The sequence below is a fragment of the Athene cunicularia genome (genome assembly GCF_003259725.1).
Source record: "Athene cunicularia isolate RWA chromosome 6 unlocalized genomic scaffold, athCun1 chr6_part1, whole genome shotgun sequence".
NCBI classification, from domain to species: Eukaryota; Metazoa; Chordata; class Aves; order Strigiformes; family Strigidae; genus Athene; species Athene cunicularia.
The window spans coordinates 10,108,635-10,128,552 of NW_020799105.1; the positions used below are offsets into that span (position 1 = coordinate 10,108,635).

General features: G+C 35.7%; 1 protein-coding gene across 2 annotated transcripts in view; it reads right to left on the reverse strand.

Moving 5' to 3' along the window:
- Nucleotides 1-249: 249 nt before the first annotated feature.
- The window catches only part of ADGRA1 (adhesion G protein-coupled receptor A1), a 187,354-nt gene continuing 167,685 nt past the window's right edge, over nucleotides 250-19,918 (reverse strand). For both annotated transcript variants that reach the window (XM_026851413.1, XM_026851414.1), the window contains 2 exons: nucleotides 6,835-6,930; nucleotides 250-3,654 (listed from right to left, as the gene is read on the reverse strand). In XM_026851413.1, coding sequence (XP_026707214.1) covers nucleotides 2,433-3,654; nucleotides 6,835-6,930 — 1,318 coding nt within the window. In that variant the 3' untranslated portion in view covers nucleotides 250-2,432. The remainder of the gene's footprint in view (nucleotides 3,655-6,834; nucleotides 6,931-19,918) is intronic.

The window sequence follows — 19,918 nt, forward strand, 5'->3', positions numbered from 1 at the left end:
ATTTCACTTGGCTGTGCGTGTGGAATATTTTGCATAATGGTCTACAGACCTTCTAGGATTTTGCTATTACAGAATATACATATACATAGTGCTGAGACACAGAGAAGTGGTATTTCACATTATGTCTATGCTTGTTTAGGGCTCACTGTCTATGTGGAATGAGTAAAAGTAATATTAAAAGAAAATAATTATTAAACAGAAAATATTTCATTATGCAAACAAAGAGAAATACTGTATTTTAGTTTAGAGACAGTTCAAGCATGTACAGCATATACATAATAAAGCTCAGGCGTTTGGTTTTTTTTTGTATTAGCTAAAGAAGCAGTCATGAAACTGTTGTATATTGGCTTAAAACTTGACAACCACCTAGTGCATTCTTCTTGCTCACCTTTTAAAAATACACAATCTGAGATGGATACATTGCACTGCTGGAGTTTACAATATATATTTCAAATTTACAAAAATACAGAAAAACAAGATTTCTTGCACTCAGATACTGAGCATTAACCCTTTGAGTACTAATTCCCACCTGCAACACTGCAGAACACATTCATCTGACTTACATGTTTTTATAACATTCTAACAATTATAATTGTCATCTTTATGTACACTATTAGGAAATGCATTCCTACATATTTTAAAAAAAAAGGTAGAGACTAATAAACTGCTAGTAACAGAAAAATAATGGGCTGAAGTATGTGAAGATTTTTTGCAACATATACACAGAGAATTGCAGGCTGATGATCTCTCAAGGGAATTTTCTACTTCCTCTCTGCAGCAATGTAGCAATTACATAAGCCTGTGTGAAGACATGACAGCAAACTTTCTCATGTGGCCATACAGAATTGTGCTTTTTCTCTTACTTATGGATGCACTGCTCGCTTTCCACTGTAGACATTTTTCTCACAGCTCTGTGCTCCTATTCGCTTTCTATGATCCCTTATTATTCTGCACCCTTCCTATTCGAAAAAAGAAGTTTCATTTCATAGAGGGTTATGATGTGGTTCTGTACTGTGAGTTGAAGCTTTGTGTCCAGATGTTCATGGAAACATGAAAAAATTTCTTGCCAAGAGCCTTGTTAATAGAGAATGGTGCTGACCCTGGAATGCCCTACAACTCCGCAGAAATCATGAACATAAAGAACTTCTCTGAAGGTCAAATTTGCATTAAAGGATGAAGACAATCTGAAATTTGCTCGGGGAGGAAATGGGTTTTCAGAAAGCAAGTGGTGAAAATAATAGTGGACTCTAAGAAGGTGTGTTTTTGGAAAATTACTGAACTTTCTCTTTCCTGACAACTCTGGACTACATTGATCATGTAACTAAATAGACAATATCATATATACAGTGTCTCTGAACTAGAATATGCTACTTTAAGAAAATAACTGTAGTCCTCAAAGAGTTAATGATAAAACTGCTCTACCTTAACAGATGTGGAAAGGTCATCATGAAACAGCTTACAGATTTGTTCAAAAGGCATACTTTACAAAGAAGTGTAAAACTTGTTGAGACAATTGCTATTACACCGCACAGTGTCACATACAATGAGTAGTGCATGCTCTGTAAAGACATTAGAGTGGACCCTTATCAAAGCTATCATATAACCTTATACAAAGGATTGTGCCACTTAAACTAGTGCAGAGTGATTTTTTTTCTGTAGATTTATAATGCTCTAGATTAATATCAATAGGGTTTTTCACAGCCTTGTACAACACTCTTTTTTTTGTTCTTTTTTTTAACACATGTAACACTAGAAAACAGCAAATGGTATATCCTGACATATGTCATGCAAAATACAACCAATACAGCACCATAGATGTAACAGAGACATTACCTAGCACTTCTCTCCAACAAGAAAAAGGACAGAACAGAGACTGTACATTACACGACTTTACAGGCCATATGCTACAGAAGATCTTTAGAGGCAGTATCACTTTTGTAGATCTAAAAAGCCATAATTTTATAAAATACTGTTTATCAATTCTACCATAGTCACTTCTGATTAAAATCCATGGCACAGTAATAGTATTTTGCTACAAAAATAAATAAGTAAAAGTTTAAGATGCTGATATGTTTATAAAAACTGTCTGAAGTTACTACAGAACAAAAGTGAAAACAATGAATGAAAGTGATATATTTCTGAAGAAATGTTGTTCTGTGTAACAAAAGGATATTGCCTCTCATATTCAATTGTCCAGACTTCATTTTCTGATTATCTTTCAGTATAATTTTATAACTTTCTTTTAAAAATAACTTCACTTTAAAACTGTCACTATCTCTCTCTTTTAGACTCTTATTAAGAAAATGGAAATAAAGATGGAAAAGCTGTACAGTTTACTGATGAGCTACACAAATATTTCATCTTACTTAGTTTGGAATGAAAACAAAGATAATGATGGCTAGGGAAAAGAACACATTATGAGGGCCCATGAACTACACAGTAGTTTCATTCTTCCAAGGGCCAGTTTTGATATTTCCTGTACTATCTGAGCTGTATATCATGGCTTCATGCACGTTTCCCTTGAGAATTCCATTGTGATTTGTCGTATTAAATGGCAATGACTGTGTCCGTGGGTGCATTTCAAAATGAGCTGGATGGTGCACAGTGTCACTTTCTGGCATTTTAGCACAACTATATATTACAGTACTTGCATCGCTACTTTCGGGCTGGTTGACAGTAGGATATGGATCACTTTTTGAGCAGCAGGCCCGTCTGTGACCTGACTGGCTATCATGTGTACTGTGGGGACTGTCTGTATGTGAGCTGTGGATGCTGCCGTCGATACTTGAAGGAATGTGATAGGCATATTCTCTTTCACCTGCAGACCTATGCCGACTGAAATAACGTGGCTTAGTTCTGCTTTTCAGACATCTATGAATGTGCATATTGGGTCTGAAGGTTCCCTCGTTGTGGACGTGAATGTGAGCTTCGTCATCAAGTAGCTGATCACAGTGCATTTTTGCACAACATGGTGTCACAGGCGAAAGGCAGTTAACATGATTTTGAACTGCCTGTAGGTTAGTAAGTTTGCAGTGGCTAGCTGCTGGGTGATTAAACACAGCTGATTTGTTGGGACATGGTGATTCCTGAAGACAAGGTGCATGAACTTGAGTGTCACCATTGACGTTAACCTTTGGGCGCACATTAACTTGTACAGAATAGGTGTTTCTTCTAGATGGGCAACAGGACCACCAGCAATGCCACACATCATCTCGCTTTGCACAGTGATGGATCAGGATAAAAAGCCCCAAGGTCACACAGAAGGCTCCGTAAAGACAGCTAAATATCATATCCAAGAAATGACCTTGAGATACTGCAAGTGCTCCAAAGGTCCAAGTGGCAGTAAACAGAAACAAAGTGAATGCTGCAGCTCGAAGCTGAGCCTTAAATGAATGCTCATTTTCCAACAAGGAAGAAGAAATCATGGAGCAGGTTGCCTGGGGAACAGGCACAGAGTCTGTAATATGACCGTGGCTCACTTCAGTACTTGGCATTCTCTGCGGATCTTCTGTCTTTTCCTTTAATTCATACTTGCGTTCAGGATGGCGCTTCAGTTGCACATAAGTGCAGAGAAAGTAAACACAGGTGACTAGCACAATGAATGCTACTGGCCCATAAAAAGCACCGAGACTAGGCTCCCATGCCATCCAGCAACTGAAAACAACAAGAAAAGACAGTCAAGAACATTTTATAGCCCACGTTAGATGTGATGAACAACTGACTGATGTGAAACTGGGCTTTCTAACTTGCATGACCCAACAGTGTCTCTGAAGTTCAGATATATTCGTTGTGGAGAAAGGGAGTGCATCTTTAATAGCAATTAAGCTGATGCATCACTTTCATATTTTTTAATAGAATAAAATGTCTAGTATACTTTACAGGATATTAGAGCTGAAAATTTCTAAGAAATGTGGGTCAGTTTATAATATAGAATTGCAACAAAGTATAAGACCATTTATGTGAACACTTTTTTCTACTATTAAAAATGTCAGTGCTAATACTTCGATTAAAAAGGAAATGAGGCATATTTTATACAACCTGTATGAGCAATAGAAATGTACAGATTTCATTGGATTGTATTGATGAACACTGATATAAACTCTTAAGCCTGAAGATTGTTCCTACAGAATTTTCTTGTTGCCAAAGTAGAGAACAGCCTGAGTAATAAGAAAGGCTGAAAAAAAGACTTCCAGTTGAACAGTCACTGCTTTCTGCAGTGAGCAGACCCAAAAGATAGATGCAATTTTTCTGTATACTCCACTGTTTCTGAAATTCCTTGGAGTTAATTTTCATCAATTTGAATGTCCTCGGAAAAATTAAGGAAATTGATGGTCTCTTTGTGATACACTAGTAGCGTAATATTTTTGTAGCATGGATCATTATTAGTTAGGCTTGAAATAATATAACCATAACTGTTTTAAAGCAGCCTAAAGTAGTTCACAGGCCAGTATGAAATGAGTAAGTCTCAGTTCAGCTGCATAATTCAGTAGCAGTCTAACAGGACTGCCCTGAGGATGAATTATCTAATCAAACAAACATGGGGGAAGGAAACACCTCTGGCTATTGAAATCCCAGATGGAAACTGGGACAACTTGGGTCAGGGGGAGAAGGAATATTTGCCCAGTTTTACTCTTCTCTATGATCTGTTTTTAGCCATCATTACAGTCAGGGCACTGAGCTGGTGGCGTAAGCTAGTACAGTTGTTATTAGGTTCCTATACTCTATATATATCATGGATTTCTGGAAGAAGGAATAAGTTACTTTCCTTAGTTGTTGGACTAGGACAAGAAATAATGGATTTAAACTGCAGCAAGAAAGGTTTAAATTAGATTTTTCAGAAAGTTTCCTAGCTGTTAAGACAATTAGGATAATGAGCTGTTGGAATAAAGTGTGGTCTATCCATTATCAGATCATTTAAAGAGCCTCAGATAAGTAAGTGTCAGGAATGGTTTGGATATAGCTAATTTCCCACTGGGTCAGAAAGACATACCAGGTGATCTGTCAAAATCCATTCCAGCTCTAAAAGTGACACTGTGTGACACTTCATACTCATTTAGGTATGTGTGATTGTTTGCAGTCCCTCCAATACAGGGAGAAACCATCTGATTCCATATTCTTGTCAAGCCAGGAATCATCTACCAGTTACTATAAAAAGGGCAGAATTCATTTTTCTCTCAGGCTGAAAACCTCTCAGCTAAAAAGAGGCAGTACCACTGGGTATTTATCACAAGCAACTGCAGAATAACTACTTTAAATTTTTAAAATCTGAACTTTAAACAAAAACATACACACATTTATTAATAAACTCCAAGGAGTATATATTTTGCTGTTAGTCATGCACATGAAAAGATTCCCTGAAAGATATCTGTGAAAAGATAGGTAAGTTACCACCTATATTTAACTGGATAAGCAGAGACCACAAAGCTACATGGATACTTCAAGTACATCTGAATGCTGCATATTTGATGCAAAGTGGAGAATGGAATGCTCCCCGGTGGAACAGTTTCTTAGAATGTTCTTATTTCACATGGAATGTCATCGTGGATCACTTAAAAAATCAGTTCTGTAGTAAAGGTTTGTGCATCTACATTTACCATACTAATACTATTAAAAATGAATAAGACATATAACTCACTATGCTGTTGTTGAATTAGAAGCTATCTTTTTATTCAGTCTTATAACCATCCCTCACCTAAGCCTTGTTTTTTGTACAGACTGTGGTACCAGGTATTGATTTGCTATGATTAATATGATTAAAGAAGTATAACCTCTGTAACTGTGCCAAAATGAAAAATGTCTCACATTTATGGACACAGATAATTGAGTCTTTTAATATACTGTTGATTATAAGCGATTGTCTAACTGGATAACTTTGAATAAATATATGAATATGAATTGGGCCCTAGGCAGAGCAGTTAGCCATTGTATGTACTAATTTATATCCAGAATCCAAATTTCAGTTATCTATAAAAATGCCTTTAACGAGGCAAATGATCACTTACAAACCGTTGTCCTTTGTTTCTACTTTTCTTACCCAGAACATAGCTAGTTTCAAACGTATTACAATAGATGCTCAAAGTAGTAAGAGACTGATGTCCTCCAGAATACCAGTGCTGGCAGAGTAGTAATATATCCATCAGTGTGCCAGTCATTGTCATGATGGTCATTTACCTAGAACGTATTTAACTTTGCAGTCTGATTCGTTTTCTGCTATATTTTTATGGAAAGACTTATTGTACTTTATTGATCTCATGTTTCATGCCAAGAATTAACAATGTGATGCCCAGACAGCTTGTGAAGGTATATTGAACACTAAAACACTAGAGGGCTATGTCAGGACTGCAAGACATTGTGACTGGAACATTTCCAGGTAGTTAAAATCCAAACTAATTGGTTTTTAAGGGAGGGATGGGGGTGGAGGAGGGACTTATATTTGTCCTTTTTTCACATAATTATTTGTAAATTACTTTAAATAAATCACCTGAAGGATATCAATTTAAGGTAGATAACAAAAGTATTTAATTAATTAGTTGCTCCATTCACTATGCTGTCCATTAGGTATTTTTAATATCTTTTCACTTATTTGGATGTAAATGAGGAGTAATTCTGTAAATGAAAAGTGATTATATTGACCGTAATGTAGGCAGATTCATAGAGCTGAAGCAGTAAACCCCAGATTAAGACATTGCTCTTTCATAGCTATTTAATAAAATTTCATAATAAATATAAACCCAAATGGCATGTCTAGATCATTTATGAAGTCAGTTAAATTTACTGGTGTAAGAAGAAGAGTATGTTTTCCTTAAAAGTTTTATGATAATAGTTTATACTTACTATGGTGCATTGCCTTCAATCCCATAATTATTGATATTGGTTGCTGCTGTAATTCCACATATAATAAAAGGAACTCCACCACTAATCAGGTAAAATCTGTTGAGAGATAATAAAAAATATTTTAATTGGCATGACTTGTAGCTGAATACAAATAATTATACCTTCATGAAGTATTTTGGGTATACAATATTCCTGAAATATTAAAGATGTCCCTAAAACCAGAAAAGCAATAGGTATTGTCACAATAAACACTGTACTTTATGAAGCAAACAGCAGAAAGCTTAATATTTAATATTTATATGGACCCACTTTTAACAATTGATTGATTTACGTCTTTAGTGAATGTAGTTACTATTGCAGTCATATGAAGAACAAAATCTTGTCTAATGGAAAATCTACATCCCAAATAACATCATTCCACTCACCTAGATATTTATATTTTATATTTATTAAATATATAACAATTATAAATTAAAAATATTCAGGCAAAGCAGCTGTATTCACTTTAACCTGAAAATGTTCCCAGGGAAAATCGGTGAAATCACAGAAACATTTTCCTAACTCCTGCATGACAAAAGAAATGGAATTCAGTTAGGCAAAGAGAAAAGGGGCTATACACTTGGCAAAATGTTTTTGTTTATGTTTTTGGTTTTTTTCCGCAGAGGAGCAATATGGAGAAATCAGGAGGATTAAATAGCCCTTTGCATAGCTTAAATTTTTCTTCACTCCTTCCATACCCAGCCTTGCAAATGCATTAAAATGTGAGGGCCTCTAAGACTTCAGCAAGATTTCATAAATATCCAAGAAGAGTGTTAAACTAAGTGTTATTGTTTCTGTAAAGACTTGTATTCGAAGACTGAGAGCACATAGATTCACACCCCTTTAACCTGTTAAATGCCACCAAACTACTCAAAAGTAGCAGTCATTCCAATGTACAATCATTAGGCTAGATTAAAGTCCTAAGGCATGTCTCACTGAACTTGGCATCCTGCATCAAATTCAGCAAAATAAACCATCATCACATCTTCCATGTATATAAGTGAAACACAAAGTTATGGATGGAGCACAGCACTTCCACCTCTGCGGTCTCTGAGGTGGAGGCCATGCATGTGAGGTTACAGCTGGAAGGAATGCTGCTCAGTGACAAAAGTGAAAATGTTCCACTGCACCGAGAAGCTTCAGCTGGTTCTCTGAACATCCTGACTCATTTCCTGGTTTAACCAATACTCTTCTGTCAGTAGACAAAATTAGTTTTATTTCAAGCCACTCTTCTAGTGCGGGAAACAGCATGCAGGGATACAAAGGCTTCCCAACCGCTGCTATTATGTTGTCCATCAGGACTAAGAGGAACCTGATAATGTGTGGGACACATTCTGGCCACTCGTTTTCTACAATGTGTTATAAATATTGGGAAATTTCAGTCAGTGCAAGGCAAGATTTTTACAGAACAAAGTTACAGTAGGACTAAATAAATCAGCATTTAAATCAGACCCAAAATTAGCGTTAGAATTTCCTAACCTCTTTTCCCCATCTCCTTCTGAAGCAGAATTTGAGCCCAGGCCTCAGAAAATTTCATGTTAACATTTACAGTACCATCTTTGTCCTAATGGTCTAAGCTGTAAACAGAGCAGAGAAAATCATCTTCCACATTCATCAAAAAGCCCTTCAGATTTTATAACTTCAAAGTCATTAAGTATATATTTTTTCTTCAAACTTGGCTTATTCTGTGGAGCTCAACAAATTCCAACGAACAAGCTGCCTCCTTACAAAATCCATTCATTCACTGCAGTTTAATGATTGTACATATCTTTTGACTTGAGCATGTTGAATAAGCTAGCTTAATAGCTTATTATTAATTTTAACAAAGACATATTCAATGACATTTCTGAAATTCAGGAAATTACTAGGGTAAGCAATGAGGCATAGAAAAGTTAATCCAAATTTATCTAAGAAATAGTAAGGAGCAGAATAATAGGAATACAGAAGCAAGTATAGGAAACTGCACTTCAAACTCATCTGAAGTGATTACACCATAGAATTTACCTACAATACAACCTATAATTTCATTTTTTGCAGTGCCACCACTTTTTACAGATTGGATACACACATTTAAATCATATTCTTATCTCAAGTCTCAGACAAGTCAGTATTTGGGTGTTAGATAATCTACTTCATATCTCACACTTTCAGCAGGCTGCTGAAAACAACAGTAGCATCAGATGTTCTGGAAGCACTTAGCTACACAGTGCTTCAGAAATGTGGCAAAATCTAGCCAAATTCCTGTCCTGGCTCATTGCTAAGACAAAGAAAATATATTCTAGAAATAACATAACATGAAGTCAGATGGTTTCAGTGTACTTGAGGGGCACTGTACTGATAACCAGCACAGCACACTGCCTGCCCTGTCTCAATGGAAAAAAGTAAAATGGCAAACAGAAATGACACTGTATACAAATGATTATTCATTGGTGGACTTAGGATTCTTGAAGGGTGAAGGGAAAAGAAGTCTGCCAAATAGAAGAAAAGTCAGCAAGAGAGGAATGGGATTAAAATAGAATGAACAGAATATATAATCAAAGAAATGGAAGTTCAATTGTAAGAGCAGGACTACATACTCTTGCCCATTTGTGTGAGCTCATGTATACCTTAAACAGCATACAAAGAAGAAAAGACCACACTGGAAGTTACCAAAGAGAAGAAACATTGCTCAAGAGGATCCATATACATGTTACTTGTGAGGAAGTACACTTAAAATTAAGAATATATTGACCAGTCTCTCCAAACATTAGTTTCTATGCAATCATTAAGTTTTATTTTTTTCATTTCTTCTTTTTCACTTAGATGAGATGATTAGGCCAAATAATTTTGAAGAAAAAGATGAAGTAGAATTGATAGGGTATGAATAAAAAGTGAAGAAAATGCAAGTAAATAGCTATGCTTCATACTTCTAGAAAACCTTTTATCTAAGAGAATCAAAGTGCTTTATAACATTAATTAATTTAGCCTTACAGCCCCCTGTGTGGTTGATAAACATTATGATCCCTATTGTACAGATGAGTCAACAAGCAAGGAGAGATTAAGCATTCAAGGTCACGAAGAAAATCTGTTACAGAACAAGACTTCTTAATTCCCATTCTACGTTTAAACACAAGGCAGCTCGCTATTACTGTAAATGAAGGGACTGGGCAAATCATGGCACCTAGGAGTTTGTCTCCAAGCCCAAGAAACATGATCCCCTCTGTGTAAATTCAAGCAGGAGCAAGAAGAAGATAATCTTATGTGAAGGATCCCCTGGTTAGGGTGGTCCCTCCCAGTATTCACTAAGCCTTGCCAGTGACTGTTACTCCTTGCAAAGCCTGACTTGTGGAGGAGGAGCCTGTGTGCACTTCCCTGTGCAGCCGTAATACTAACATCCACTGGTATTTCCTATAGCACTGCCTGGGCATGTACACAGAACAGCTTTTCCAGACCAGTTAAAGTGGTTCAAATGTAAGGGTTGTAATTGGAGAGACACTCACTCCTGCTGCTTTTGCTGCTGCAGCCAACTTCTGGTGACTTTCAGCCATACAAGAGCAAAAGTAAGGGGCAATACTCCTGTCCAGTAATGCTCATTTACAGAACAATATAATAAAGCAGTACTGGAAGGATGTACCTTGTAGACTAAGCAAGTACCTGCGTTTCAACCATCTTTTTTCCCCACCTCAAATATATTTTCTTATTTGGAAAATAATGACCAATCTTTTTCCTACACTGTTTGCCTAACTAACATTTACTATTTCCTCTCATGACTATCTGTTGGTTTTAAACTTTTAAAAGTCTATCCTTTGGTTCAGTAACCAGCTTTTGTCTTCCAATTATCTTTTCTACTTTTGAGATAATATTCCTCATTAAGCCAATGGGCTGTCTCCTCTTCACAAAAGAAGATGCAGTAACTCAGGACCCAGACCCAATTTCATGTACTTGTGTTACTCTTCTACCATTCAACAACGCAAATGGTGATACTCAGGCTATCAGTAACGAAACTCTGTAGGCTGCAGTAAGAAGAGAGAAGAATCCTGCTTTGACAGATGTGACTGTTACAATGGAGCCAGCTAACGCTGTAGTCAAGATAGCCCTGCATGCAAATCTCTAAAGACTGGGAAATGACAGGAAGGAAATTAAAACTTTTTTCAGCCAAAATTTGATTTTGACAAGCAGTTACTTTATATGATATTTTAAAATTGTTTTACAGGGAAAACTGTAAACTATATGTGGGATGATTTGGGGCTTTGAAGTAATTGCCAAGCTGTTGCTTCAATAGCCCTTGGGAAGAGTTTTTAAAACTTGTACATTGTTGTTGCTGACCACCCAGGGATGTCCTGATGATTCCTAGCAGGCTTTTTCATCAGCATACATTTATTTACTGAAGCTCATTCTATCACATCCGCACTAATATTGTTATCCAAGCTAATTAGATTAAAGCTAGCCTGGTAGGCCTCAGCTGCACTTGCACCTCTTAGTTGCAGTGTAGGGAACACCTACAGCCTGAAAACCAGGCTAAGCAGACATGCTCAAATGATGTGCAGTGAATTGTGGGGGGAGGAATCATACTCACTGAACATTAGAGCGTGTGAGAGACTGAAATGTCCTATGACTGTCATAGCTTGCTTGTGTCTGTGCAAACCTCCAAGAGAAGCTGCCGTGGCCTGTGACTTGGTCTGGGGGATGCTGCCCAGAGAAGTGGCAGTGTATTCAACGATGCTCTCTCCACTTCTTGGCGGTTGCATTGTCCGGACTCTTTACATAAGCCTCAAAGGGTCAGACATGGACTGACTGGCCCCATCCTGGAGCCGTTTGTGGCTCTGTTGTGCAGGCCAGACCCCATGCATGCACTGCTAATGAACAGATGAGAGGCAAACGTTCCTGCCCTTGAAGCCGGATGCAACAAAACCTGTTAGACCATAGGAAAAAAAAAACTAAAGGCGAGCAGATCTGCTGATCAGCTGGTACAATTAACTTAAAAAGGCAGCAGAAAATCTTGCTCTGTGCATCTGCCATTGAGGCCTGATCCATGCGCACCCAACCACTGAAGAACTGAAGGCTGAGGACCAACGGGACAATGCTGGATCCTTGGTGGTGACTATTCTGGCAGCCCTATCCCGCATCCTGCCTTTATTTCTGCCTTTTCCTTCTATTCTGTCCTATCGCTACCCCTCTTCACTTCTTTTTTAGCAATTAAAAACCCATTTTGGATATACGGCAGTTGACCTCGTTTGTGTTTTAATCTCGCTCTTGGGATCGTATCGAAACATCCCCTGACATTGGATTGGGACAGAGGGAACCCCTAAGTTCCTGCTGCAGCTGCCAGAGACCAATAAGTAAAATATTTTTTATTACATGCACTGACATAAACACAGAAAACCCCCAACAGAGCAGCAGACACTGCTTGAGGTGATGTCCCTCTGTCGACATCATGGCCTACTCTTTTCCAGCTTCCTTTCAGCAAGAATTCCTCTTGTAAGGCAAACCCAACCACAGAATACTGTGAGCTACATAGGAAATCGGATCTCAACAGGATAAAGTCAGAAAAAATGACTGAAATAGCCTGCAGGCAGCATCTGTATCTTTATACTTAACATAGTATATTCTTCTATTTCCATAAATATTACTCAGTAAGTCAGCAAGTACAAGGAGAGTTCTACGCAGTGATGAAATTCTTGCTTGAGTGTCTCACTGTTCTCTAAACCAAAATTGTTTCCAGATTAAGAACCCTGACTCTGGAATGAATTCTTCCAAAAAAGATCAGACCTTGGCTTTATGGGCATAATGCAAGACTGATTTTAATCTTTTTTTTTTTCCCTGCAGTGTGGCAGAATGGTGATGTACCGGTAAGTGATTTAATAGCTTCAAATAGTCTTTATTGCAGACATTACTTGATTAAAATGTATGTATATTTAAAAGTATTCCTCTCTGCGTGCACAAGTCTAAAAAGGTACATGTTATATATATAAAGATACCAGTGAAACATTAATTTCTTTCCTTTTCCTCAGCACAAAAAAATCTTTTTAGCTCTTCCTATATAAACTGTACCCTAGAAGTAGAGATGTCTATCTATTAACCACTTGTAAAATAAACATGAAAATAGAAGAGGAGTCACAGAAAGATGATTTCACCTTTATTTTTCCTTGAGCTGGGTTTTGATTTTAACATCTTTGTGAAAATAAACCTTATAGAAAATGGTCATGAATTTCTGAGCTAACCAGATGCCACAGTTCAAGTACCCGGCAGCCAGGCAGACATATAAGTAGCTGCTCTGTAGAAAGCTGAATTTATGAGACTGATTTTCAAATTATTCAAATTTTAATGGTCCTTTTTCCTTGGAATTTTGATAAAATAAAAAGACTTTGTAAAAATGATGGGATTTAAAAAATATACTTTTAATTTAAGAAAAAAAATGTAATTTTGAATCCTATTATGAACATATTTACAAATAACGTTAGCTTTGTTTCATAGTCTTGCTGAAGAAATAGCTTATGTTTCTTAATTGCTTCTTTCCTGTCTGCAAAGCAGAATATAAACACAGAATACACTAAAAAAAAAAAATAAATCTACAAGAAATGCTAAAATAAACTTTAATATTACGAGTCAAAATCTAAAAGGTAGATAATAGCAGAATTAAGAGTTGTGTGAAAACTCTTTAGCACCTTTATATAGCAATGTTGTTATTTTTTTTAACTGCCTGTTCACAGTCCGTTTTTTTTTTTTTTCTCTAGGATATTTCACTCATTCAGCATCAAAGGAACAAAGATACTGGGCAGGTAGTTATTAGTTTTTATCTATATATATCCCTTCTTTCTGGATCTTATTGTAAATTAAGAGCTTCACAAACTTTAACTGATTAGTCTTCATAATGTCCTTGTGAGAATATGTATAATCTCCATTTAGAGGCAGAGACTAAAACAGAGAGAGATGAATGACAAAACCATTAAGAAAAGTCTCTGCAGATTTGTTTGCTCAACTTACGATGTCCAGGCCTCCATTTGACAAAACCAGGCTCTAATTTTTTATTAAAATTAGCCGTGAGATAGGAGTTTAAATACTTTGCTGGATCTGCCCCTAGAAATTCATAATACGGGAGACTGGTCAATAAAGTGGAAGAATGTTAGTCAGTGTCAGAAGATCCAAAACCTCACCTATCAGCCTCAGAAATCACTTGTTGCTCTTCTGCAAGGCCATTACACTAGATATTCATATTGAGCTTCTCTTCCTTATCATTCATGTCAGATGATGTCTCATGCACTGTTAGTTAGGTAGTGTGAGACTTAGGTGAGGCCCTGCTAGTGGAGGAAGCTAAGAGGGTGTGCTGACGCTATTCAACTTCCTTGGTGAACACCCACCTTTCATGGCTAGTGTAGCCATTCTGTCTACTTTGGTGTTTTGCAGGTGGAAAGGAATTTATAGGTTGGCAGTATAGTTGCAGTTTGCTTTACCATGGACCTGTAAGACAGTCTGAGCCAGCAGAGATGACAGAGAAACAAAAATGAATATACCAAAAAATTAAAAAAGAATTCAAGAACTCAAAAAAATGCTTAGAGAAAATTCAGAAGTAGGAGAAGGGAGTTTTATTTACATAGAGATACTCTGTTGTCTCTAGGTGAGCTAGATCAACCTGAAGAGAGACCTTGCCTCTTTTTTTTTTTTTTTTTTCTATTTTATTGGAGAATGCCTCGGGGGCTGCTGGAAATCAAAGAGAGAGATGACTCTTACAGTGCATTCCATGCTGCAGTTTAGCTCTATTGACTTCTACTCCTGCTCAGACTTAATGAATAAATAACTTAAGTCAGGTAAGGAGGTACTCATGATGAATGTACTTCTGAAGGAAAGAAGTAAGTAAAATATTAAGCAGTATGTTGATGAGAATGAAAACATATTTATTAGTATTTATTAAAGTATATATATTTTTAAAGGTTTAAAAAGATCACAGAGCTCATAGAGACAACTGATTATGTTAATGGTTAGAGAGAAATAATAGGTGGAGAAATAATACTCATGTTTTGAGTATTTTATATTTGAACAATCATTTTATCCCTAGGAAACACAACAGACCTTTCAATTCTGTTTCCACAGTTAATTTCTAGTAGTAAAATGGCTGATACTCTTGTTCGGAGCAATTCATTGCTACCTCATTTTTCCAGGCATTTGACTACTCTGGTGTAGAGCTGTTAGCTGAAATTATTTTGCTGTTCCAGCCTACTGAATCAAACACGACTGCTTCACTGAGCATTGCAGCACACCTTTAGAAAGTCAATTACCATCAGGATGTCCTTCTGCCTTTCGAAGAGGAGAAAAGAACCATTAACCTATCAACCCTCATCAAGACAAGAAACTCTGATAACAGCCTATATATGACAATGCCATTTTATATAATATGAAAGTGAAATGAAAAGTAAAGCATGCAAAGATAGGGATAATAAGTGCTGTACCCTTATATTGTCACATTTAATACTTGATTCACATTATATTAGTATCAATGTTTTACGACTGTCAGTAGGATCACCTTGAATTTTAAGTAGAAAATACAGATTTCTTTGGTTTTACTTGATGTAATATTTCATTAAGCCTGCCAAAGAACCAAACTAAATGACTAGCAGGAGGAAATATATTTTAATTTGGATCAACTGTGAAAGTCACTGACACAGGGTTCTGGTCTACGTTCTCCTATGACTAAATTTTGAAATAATATTTTTAAAAAGGAATTGATGTCAATACCATATTTTATTATGGTTGGCAGTCACCAACACAACTGTCTGAATCTCCCTGTCTTTCATGCATTGTTGAGTTTGACACTTACTTGCTTTGTAGGCAACATTTTTTTTAATCAAGAATAATGCTTTTTCTTCCACAGTAATTTTAAAAATTTCAAACAGACCAGGCAAGTCCTTGTTTTGTAATTTTTCCATCACCTGAAAATACACTATTTCCAACTTTCTCAGGAGGAGAACCTTTTAAGAGTTTATTCAAATGTTATTTATTCACTACTTTGTATAGTCTTGGTTTCAAGTATGAAATCTATTTGTATTAAAAAGAGATATTCTGTGAACTTATTTTTTGTTATGAGCTATATCACCAAGCTACAGCTGAATAATTTTGATTGCATGAGTTTCACAGTAATAGGTGAAACTGTCCATTTTCCAGAGAATAATACTCTTAGTTTTATTTTCTGTTAAGTTCTTTCACTATACATGCACAGAATGATTCAGAAGATATTAATGACCAAGCAATCAATGTCATGAAGATAGGGACTTCACTGGTAAACCCAGGTGGCTTATTCTTAGATTTGCTCAGCTGAGCATTCAAGACAGATGTGTGCAAACAGACAATGAAAAGAGAATACAGAAACTCTTGGAAAATATCTCTAGGGAGGATACATTAATTCTCTTATCCTAAATTTGTATCTTCTTTTCCTTTTTCTCTTCTATAAATCAATGATCTTATATTAAGGGCAAGATATTTGCCCACAGTGCCAGAGAGAGCTGAAATTGTTTAGAAGAGAAAAATACAAGAAATACTTCAGAGACGTGAATTTCCACAAAAACTATATTGTTAATGTGTCATTTTTTTTGCAATCCTTGTATCTTTTGATGTAATATTAAGCCCCTGTTCCAGAGGGCAGGTGATAAAGAATCTGAGCTTTCTCTACTGAACTTTTATGTGGGCACAGAAACAACTGAAATCTGATTTCCTACAGATTTTGTCTTATAATTGTCTTTGGTGTCTAAAAAGGTTCAAGGTCCTCTTGAGATCTTTCCCATAGTTGTGCCATGTCTCTACCAGTTCAGCCTTCTCTTAAGTTGAGATATTTGTCTTTGTTATTCACTTGCCCATCTAGTCATGTGAAACATACAGGAGCTTAATGATCTCTATCCATCTCAGGCTGACTACCCAAGTTATTAGACAGGGAAAGGCTCAACCACAGTCACATAATTCAACAAACTGTTTCTTGAAGGAGATCATAATATAAGTAAGAATAAATGCCTGGTTTTCCATGGCAGATAATTATAGGCAAAATGTAAAAACTGTAAACTTTAATGGGTCAAAAACTAGAGGGCAAACAGGAATCTTAAATTCACCGTTTTCAAAAAGTGTCCTGTTTTTTTACACTAACACCACAGTTTTTACTTTAGTTTACTGATTCTTGAATGATGAATGATGGCGTTACTACTTACAGAGAGAAAACAGTACCAAGAAATCTTCAACAAACTGAAAAGCATTTTTGTCTCTTCTGCTGGCCCTGAAACATTTCAAGCATCTTATAAAGCCTGTTTGATTGATACAGGGCATTAAAATAATGTGTTTAGGAAATCTAATGGTGTCCCATGAAATCTGCCATTACTAAAAAAAAAAAAAAAAAGCCTTTCTTCAATGAAAATGAGAATTACAGCTTCACACATAATTGTATGTAAAATTGCTGAATGCATCCACTGGTTTCTGTCACATAACAGTGATTGGGTGGTTACTGTTGTACAGACTACTCTCAGAAATACTTTAAAATGATACATGTTCTGGCCACATACTTTTAATATGTAATAGATTCATATTTAATATATTCATATGTCCTTATAAGGGCTTTCTTACAAAGTTTACAGGACAATAGTAAATTTCATCACTTTATCTAGAGTTGTTCAGCATATCCTATGCATATTCTTCTTAAATGATACCCATCCACAATACTCAAGACATAGTTATACTGCCTGTGCATAGATAATATATGGAGGTAGCTTTATTGGCTTTTAAATAATAAAACTTCAAAGCATTACAGCATTCTTACTGTTTTTGATGATTTTACCAATAAGGTAGTAAACCCCCCATATTTAAAATATTGTTAAGGATTATGTGCTACATCCCCAAAATTAAACAGAATTAGTGTTTCAGGCTTCTGCATCTCTGGTTTTACAATTATGTGCTAATGACAATTTACTTCTACCTTCCATCTATTTAGGTAATTGGGTTTATTTTCAACTGCATGTATCTAAAATCTAATCACACAGCTAGAGCAAGATGTATCCTCAGGCAAAGTGAGAGAACAAACAGTCTTGTTTAAGACATGAAGAAACCACACACTAAATAAAAATAATATCATTTTGATTATTAAATCCTCTTGGTCTAAAAGAAGTATTCAGTCACAAACCCAGAGGGCCATTTAAAATCGAAAAGCATTTATGCCAAAGATCCATGGAAACCACAAAACGCTTTCTGTTGAATCTTTCCAGCTACCAAGCTTTTGTCATTGACAAAACAAACCCACATTTTTAGAGAAAAGATGAAATACTTTCCTGAAAGGAATTGCTTCTAATGTGAAAGACATACAAGCAAGTTTTGAATTCTCCTAAAGTCCATATTCAGTGCACAGTAAAGGAAGGGACTCTGTGTTTTCTTTTGGCTCTTATTTTAAAATATTTTTAATATTTTTTTAATATTTCTAATATTTTTAGGATTTGCCACAGGTCATGAGTTAAGGAAAGGACATCCCTCAGAGTTAAGAAAAATTAGGAGCTCAAACATCAAAGACATATTTTCATTCACACAGAATACTGCTTTCAATATAAAGAAAAACATACAGAAACACTTCCAGTTGAAGTCAGTACAAGGCACAGATGTCAACATCCTAAGATACACCCCAAATGACTTGATATATAGATTCTAAAGGCACTACATTTTTGCTTTATTTACCAAGACTGTATAATGAAAAATAAAAAAATAAAAAAAAAAAAAAAAGTATTAATGTGTAAGGTGCCTGTATAAGTTAAACTTGGGCTCTTTCTTTTTTTTTTTTTTTTTTATTTCTACCCTCATATTTGTCTTTGTTCACAAATACTTGCTGAGAAAAAAATCTCAGTACTTATAAAGAGCAGCAGAACAGAATAGAGTCCCTGCCTCAAGAACTAACTTGCACTTCACATAGGCTAGAGTTACTGAAAATTTATACACCAGAAATCTAAAATGGGAAGCTGCAAAATATAGCTCAGGTAAAATATCCAAACTAGTAAAATAAAAACATTTCATTTTTTTTCCAACCAAAAATTTTCCTGAATATCTATTACCTAATCACTTCTAAATATTGACTTTAATTTCCTCTTCAGAGTAAGAAGATATATCAAAAATGTTGTCATCTCCCATGAATGATAATTCAGTTTTACAGCTGGCCACATTTGGAACATATATCTATAGTATATGCAACCACTACTTATATCACAACAGACTCATACAGAAAGAAAACATTAGAAATCCAAAACCTATTAATTTGATTAATTGTGAATAACTACTCTCCTTGACTTGGTAATTTGATGATATTCCAACATTTTTTAATGCACCATTTATTACTTCCTGTCGTTTTTCACTTAGGAATCCTTAGTAATGACAGCTTCATTTTCATGTATTTCAACACTGAAACATATTTCTCAGTTTTGGCTATTTGAAAGAAAGCTGCGCTTCCTTTTTTTTTTTTTTTTTTTTTTTTTTTTTTTTTTTTTGGCTTAAATATTAGCTGAACCAAGTAATTTTAAACCCATGTAGCAATGATTAATGTATTTAGATATTTTTCTAGAACGATAACCCACAGCCTTCATATCATTGAATACATCACATTCTTGTTAGGGCATTATAAAGTTCCCTACCTTCTTAATGCTGCACACATTGACTGGTTAGGGTACACTGACCAGGGTGAGAAAAAAAACATACTATTGATAACAGCATGCCCTGAGCCAAGAAACAATTTTGAAATTTACTTTGGTACAGTGAACTAATATACCAAGTGAGCTTTCTCCTTTAAGGGATAGTGAGAGAAAACCATCTCTGAATACTCAATGATCAGGTGCCTGGACTTTCTTCTGTGATGTGGAAGACAGATTCTCTTTCCTTGAATTAGATGATTAAGGGTCAGCCATCACACCTGAGTGCTGTGCACACTGGACATTCAGTATTTTAGTTTTAGCAGAAATGGTGCTACTTTCCTCATGAGGTAGGGATACTTTCAATTTACAGGGATGGAAAATTACTACCATCACAATTCTATTTTATTCTTATTTCTGAAGCTTTTAAGAAATTT